Source organism: Fundulus heteroclitus, chromosome 1 (assembly GCF_011125445.2).
Source record: "Fundulus heteroclitus isolate FHET01 chromosome 1, MU-UCD_Fhet_4.1, whole genome shotgun sequence".
NCBI classification, from domain to species: domain Eukaryota; kingdom Metazoa; phylum Chordata; class Actinopteri; order Cyprinodontiformes; family Fundulidae; genus Fundulus; species Fundulus heteroclitus.
In genome coordinates this window covers 22,249,192-22,255,819 of record NC_046361.1, presented here as the reverse complement: position 1 = coordinate 22,255,819, position 6,628 = coordinate 22,249,192, and the positions used below count along the sequence as shown (strand labels likewise).

Here is a 6,628-nt window from a genome sequence, read left to right as displayed (position 1 = left end):
AGTTCAATTTATGCTGAGATCAATTTGCTGCATAAGCAAATATCTGTTAAAAAGGGGGGGGGGGGGGGGGGGGGATTTGAAAGAGAAAATCTGGACTCAACTGGCAGACAGCAGAAAATGTTTGTAAGAATGTACCGCACATCAGCTTTGAGTTGGATGTCATGGCTTTTCTCTCTGCCCGCCCCTTCATAAATATTTAAATTAATAAAGGGTGACTGGTGAGTGTATATGGATGAACAATGGAAAGACACGCATATAATACTTCCTTAAAAACTTCTCATTTTACAAAAAAACATGAGCTTTTGATTATTGCTGCAAGAATGAATTTACTCCAGTCCTAAATATACTTTAGTAAATTAGCCTTGTAATTCCATCATAATACCAGGAGATGGAGCACTTGCACTTCAGTAAGAAGGTCCTGCTTTGGTCAAGCTACACAAATACCAAAAATTGTGAAAGCGTAACTAATAAGGATTTAAAGATACATTAAATCCACATGGAGCTGCAAAGCTTTATGTTTTTCCCACCATGTAACATTCTGGAAAACAGAACAGTTGATACAATAGTGACAACTAATAAACTATTTAGGAAATAAATGCAAAACATTGGGGAAAGACTGCCAGTACTGGTTGCAGATATTTAACACGAATGTAAATTTTAACACCACTTTATTCATTTTACAGTGATCTGTGGATGACCGCATGCTGTTCAAAGTATTATTTATCAGGATAGAGCAACACGAGGAATGTGTCAGAGATTGTGATGTTTATCACTATATCACATTCGTAGATACTCTTTTGAAAGAAAAAAAAAATGAAGAAAAAAAAAAACTCAAAATCAACCAAACAGGCCAGTCATTACTGGAATGTACACATTTTTATCTTCACTTTGATCATAAAAACAGAGCGGAAAGACAGCAAAAAATTAGGAAAACAGAAACTTTATAAAGTAGAAGTCCGAAAGTATGACTGGATCAGTCGTTTGTGCTGCTCACAGCTTTGACTGAACCAGAGGGGGGAGGAGGCGATCAGTGCCATGTGCCGAGCAGCGGCTCCCTGGTTGCAATGGAGTAAAGACAATTATCGGAGAAGTGACCACTTGATCTGTTCTTTGGCAGACTGAAGCACCTGCGAAAGAGAAATGCTTTTAATTGGAAGCAGAAACGTTTAATTGTTCTTTACAGTATGGGTTTTTAGACACTGCAGACTACAAACCACGGTAGCAACAAACATTTAAGTGAACCAAAACAAACTAAATTAATCTACCCCCGTGTAATGATAAAAAATGAAGTAGTACTTTCTAAAAATATTCAACTAAAAAAAAAAAAATGACTAAGTGATATAAATGAAAAGAAATGACGAAGCCCTAATTAATCATCTTAATTGATTGAATGAAAGCCAAATCATAACCATAAAGCATCAAGACTGGACACGGCTATTAATCATCCCAATAGATGGAATGGCGTTGGCCGGTCTCAGACCTCCTAAATGACAACATTAATCAAGAAGTGCTCACACCCACAGACAGACAGAGCGGCGTAGAAACTAAAAGACAGGAACCACCGCTGGCTACCTTCTGCCTGCCCACTGAATAATTAGCTCTCATGCACACCATTGTGCATATAAGGCAACAAAAAAAAAAAAAACCCGGCAGCCTCAAGGCGAGTGACAAAGCATGGAGAAGAGGACACTGATGCAAGACATCGCCCTTTTATTCCAGATTCCATAATAATGACTTTTAAAAGTCAATAATCTAATGGATCTTTAAACATGTGCAGCAGAGACAGCGTATTTTTCTTACCTGGGTGACTGTCTGCTCTGTCAACGGTACATCATCACCCTGCAAGAAAAAAGAATATTAGATTTACAGTTCCCCAAACCAAGATCAAACTCTGCTGAATGTTTCCAGAAGGAAAGATAGTGAGCAGAGCTTACTCTAAGGGCCACACGGTGCACAACCTGCTGTGGGTCACTCTCCAAGATCACCCTGTGGGCGACACAAAGAGATCCACAAATGATTAGAGACGCAAATACGAGGCTACAGTCCAATTCATCTTTTAAAAGGTATATAGCCACGTTATATGCCTATACCAGAAAGACCAAATTCCAGTTGATTATGATCAAACAAGGCTATATACTCCAAGCGTCCGTCCTGATTGTGTTTTGATGGTCATTTTAAGCCTAAAAAAAACACAACCACCTCATCAGACGCGATGAGCAGATAGTAACAGACGTGGCGCCATCTACTGGCAGCATTAATTAAATAAACCGATCTACAACAACTCTAAGAGCCTCATATCAGACGGAAATAAACGGAAACAGACACACAGCATCAAGATAAGAACCAATCAATCGATCTATTTAGAATTTTTGTATTTAAGATGCTAAGAAGAGCATAGCTATTACTATTATCACAGTATTAATAAGGACGTTTACTGACAGCTCGCTGGGAGATGCTAATAGCCGTTAGCTGCTTCCCTGTTAATCCCCTTCTGCACATGCACTGTCATACTTCTGTTGTTATTATAAATAATCACGAAAGGCTTTATTTACTAACAAACTGAGCAAAAGCAAAGCATAAAACAGGAAAATAACTAATACGCCCGCAGGATGCGATAATATTTCATAAAAGCTTTGTATGCAACCAGAGTTATTGACGTATGATTTAAAAAACGTCAAGTAACGTGGCTATGCACCATTAAGACAAACGAAACGTGCCGTCAAATGTTTCATGCTGCCAAAGTTTTGTACGTACCCTCCATCCACGATTTCATCCACAGCCAAGAAGAGTCCCTCCATATTCTCCAGCAAAGCTCTCCTCTCAACATTTTTTCTGCACAAAGAAAAATAAATACAGGTATTTTAAGCAATAGTTTCCTAGACGCTGATAAATGCTTGACTGATATTGTGCTAAAAAAAATACCTCAACATCTGACTCAGGGAATCAAAAAGGCAGTTTAGAACGGCCATAAGCATAAGCTGTAGAGAACAGGAAAAAAAAAAAAAAACATGTCAACACCTTTTCAGCTCATTCAGCACACTAAACTGAGTATGGCTTGGATTTCTATCACACATTACATAAACTGTTTCAATACTAATGACGTTTAAGCCAAAACTATTTTAAAGCTAAACGCATCAATATGAATAGCTAAATATTGTCATTAGAGAAAACAAAACGTAAAATACTGACCTAAAAAAAAGCAAACTATTACAAATAAAACAAATCAATAAAAATATATAACAGCGCGTAATGAAGATGTTTTTCAGAGTGTTTTGCATCTTAAAAGGTTCATTACACAATCCTAGCAATAAGCTTACCTCATTTTCATGTGAGCTTCCAATCACATAAAAGAAGAGGTCTATATTGCTCTTGTACACAACTGTCAGGCCCTCCAGTAATGCTATCTCACCTTAAAAGATATAACAAAAAGAAACACAAGCAAGCACCATAAGAATGATGACGTTCTTAGTACATGAACTGAGGCAATGCAATGGCATTACATTTTTATTTACAGTACCAAATATTGCTTACTGTCCGTCCGGTGAGTCTTGTTAAATATGTTCTTCTCGAAAGCTTTCTGCTCCTTAACTGTTGGGTACGTGTCGTCGTAATACTGCAGATGGATTTGAAACAGAGATATTGCTTTAATATCTGAATCTTTAAACTCTCTGAACCTATAAGCTTGGATTTTTTTGTTCAGCAGGTCAATTAATCTTCATGAATAATAAAAATAGGTACGTTGTCAAAGTCTTAATCATTTTTGTGACCTTGCTTGCCGTTCAGGTTTTCTTTTACTTTGGACACAAGCTTATTTCAACACGGTCTTCAAAGAGAGTGCACGTTTTGAATATGTGTAGAAACTTCCTCATACGCATGTTTAACGACAGAACATTCAATCAAAAAGGCGTCATGCAGTTTATTTTTAATGACATATAATAAAAAAATATAATAATATTTATAATTAGTAATTGGATTGGTTTTCAGCAAAGTAACATTTAAACTGAAGATGTTTTGGTTATTTCTATATAAAAACATAAAGGCAAAAATCAGCGTTTAGTGTAAAAAGCATAACATACACCGATTTACTTAACTTTTTAATCACACTAAAACATTTTCAATACAAAGAAGCATAAAAACAGCCATCATAATAAGTGGGTTCACTTAAAAGTGGTTTTGTACAGTTTTATGTTGATTGTGTTTGTTTTCAACCACATCCGTCTTTCAACCTTACAGCCAGCTTTGCTTGTGCAACTGAAAAAAAATACTATGGCTTGCACTATGTTTGAAATACGCACAGAAGCAATATAACAACCCTTAAAAGAGCAGATTCAGTCACAAATGTTGGGGTGAAAATGGACCCTGCCTGAAATTTGACAGTCACGTCAACACCGTGGTTAAGTCGTCTTTCTTTCAACTGAGGCACCCTTCCTTTCTAGGCCTCACTTAGAAACAGTGATCCGCGCTTTTCTTACTTCACGCCTGGATTACTGCAACACCGTTTTGATCAGAGTTAGTCAGGCCTCCCTCTTATGATTACAGCTGGTGAAAAATGCTGCTGCACAATTTTTAACTGGTACAGGTAAGCAAGAGCACATAACTCCGGTTTTGGCATCCCTTCATTGGCTTCCTATTCAGTGTTAAATCCCTTTCAAAGTTCCTTTGTTTGTTTTTAGGTCTTTGAATGGTCTTCTTATTTGTCTGAACTGTTGCACCTTTATATGCCATCACGTGCTCTTAGATTGTCTGACCAGATGCTTTTAGCAGTTCCGAAAACTTTTTATAAATCCCGAGGCGACAGAGCATTTGCAGGTCTGGCTCCTAAATTGTGTAATGTGCTGCCGCTGATGGTCAGGCAAGCCCCATCTCTTTCTGTTTTTAAACCTTGTTTGAAAACACACTCTTCTCTGTGGCTTTCAACCCAGAGTGAGTTAATATCTGTGTCTTGATATTGCGCTCTTTCCTTTCATTTGTGATGTTTTGGATTTATATTTTTTACCCTATTTGTTTAAAATGTTTAATTGTTGTTCTTGGTTTTTATATTTGTACAGCACTTTGGTCACCAGCCATGTTGTATTTTAAGTCCTTTAGAAATAAGTACGGTATGGAAAAGGCTAATTACAGTATACACACATCATCAATGAAAAGTAGAACATCTTGGCCCTTACTGGACAGAGCTGCTCAATTTTAAATTGTGATTATTATTATTATTTTGTTTTTATTTATTTATTTTAACTAGGTCAATCCTTTGTGAATTGCATAAGACTGCAGGTCAGCTGTTAAATTTACCGCAAGTATGTAATTCACTGACCTAAATTTGTATTGAACAGAACCTGTTTCCTGAAAATTATGGTTATTGTTTCAAGGAAACAGGCTATGCTGTTTTGTTTTTTGTCATCCTTGTATTTGGCTGATCTGTCGATCCATTGTTGATTTAGGTTTTAACAAAAACAAATGCTTTTCCTATAAAAAGAAAGGTAGTTCACCGTTATTGGATATATGTAATTTTAGATAGTGTTTACTAGAAATAATCAGTTTTGATTTAATGAACTAAATCTCGGTTATAATAAACATGTAATAACCAAAAGTATTACCTTGGCATAAAGCCTGTCTCCATCGTTGTCCAGAATCAGTACAGCTTTGACGGTGTGCAAGGAAGGTTCCTGTAAAGACAAAAAAAACACCTACGGTATTAGTCTTAACCGATCACTTCAGAAATGATAAACATATGTCAGATTAGAACAGCTAGATTAAAACAAAACGAACTACACCAGAGCCGAAATTAAATTGCTAATTAAATTCATGGCACACAATTAAGCCTTTAAATTGGTTATAAACTATTGTCAAACTAGCATGTTCAGCGGGTCGTAAAAAGGACGCTGCACTTCCACATCAGCAACAAACGGGGAAGCTAACTGACTGGTTAGCCAACTTACACTAGTTAGCTCTGTGTCGACTTAGCTCCATTATGACCGCATTTATGTGTAGAGGTATGGAGATATAACAACTAAAACAAGTTATTTGATTAAAAAACATTACAATGTGACGAGACAATACACGAGGAAACTATACCAGTATGGGAGAATCCATCTTCTCTCTCGTTAGCAAACCAGATACCCGGCTAGCACTAGTGTACTACGTCCAAAAAGAGCCTCTTCCCTATTGGCTGACGCAGCTCCTGACGTCATGCGTACGTACAGGTCATAGGTCACTGAACGTACGTGCGTAAGCCATTAAAGAGCGTTGTGCTTGATTTGAAAGCTACATGACACACCCTTAACGACTATTTTACATATTCCAATAGCAATATATAGATATTTTTTCATAGAGCGGAACTTCTTCAATCCAATGATGTATTTGCACAAAACCTCTCTCTCTCTCTCTCTCTCTCTCTCTCTCTCTCTCTCTCTCTCTCTCTCTCTCTCTCTCTCTCTCTCTCTCTCTCTCTCTCTCTCTCTCTCTCTATATATATATATATATATATATATATATATATATACACACACACACACACACACACACACAGGTACACAGCTCAAAAAGGGAACAATAAAATAACTTCCTAAATCTGAATGAATGAAATATTCTTATTAAATACTTTGTTATTTACAAAGTAGTTTAATACATGGTT

General features: G+C 36.8%; 1 protein-coding gene across 1 annotated transcript; it reads right to left on the bottom strand.

Moving 5' to 3' along the window:
* Nucleotides 1-651: 651 nt before the first annotated feature.
* On the bottom strand, nt 652-6,210 carry copz1 (COPI coat complex subunit zeta 1). Its single transcript, XM_012866580.3, has 9 exons — nt 6,070-6,210; nt 5,592-5,660; nt 3,532-3,613; nt 3,318-3,409; nt 2,923-2,978; nt 2,755-2,832; nt 1,935-1,986; nt 1,801-1,839; nt 652-1,127 (listed from the first exon to the last, which is right to left on the bottom strand). The coding sequence occupies exons 1-9, from the start codon at nt 6,085-6,087 to the stop codon at nt 1,080-1,082; spliced, it is 534 nt and encodes a 177-aa protein (XP_012722034.1). The 5' UTR covers nt 6,088-6,210; the 3' UTR covers nt 652-1,079.
* Nucleotides 6,211-6,628: the final 418 nt, after the last annotated feature.

Bases quoted from the DNA above. Each gene is read 5' to 3' on its own strand.
- copz1 (XM_012866580.3), bottom strand. The intron at 3,614-5,591 runs GTAATACTTTTG...ATCCATCTGCAG, and splicing joins GAGACAGGCTTTATGCCAAG to TATTACGACGACACGTACCC. The intron at 1,128-1,800 runs GTAAGAAAAATA...TCTCTTTCGCAG, and splicing joins CAGAGCAGACAGTCACCCAG to GTGCTTCAGTCTGCCAAAGA.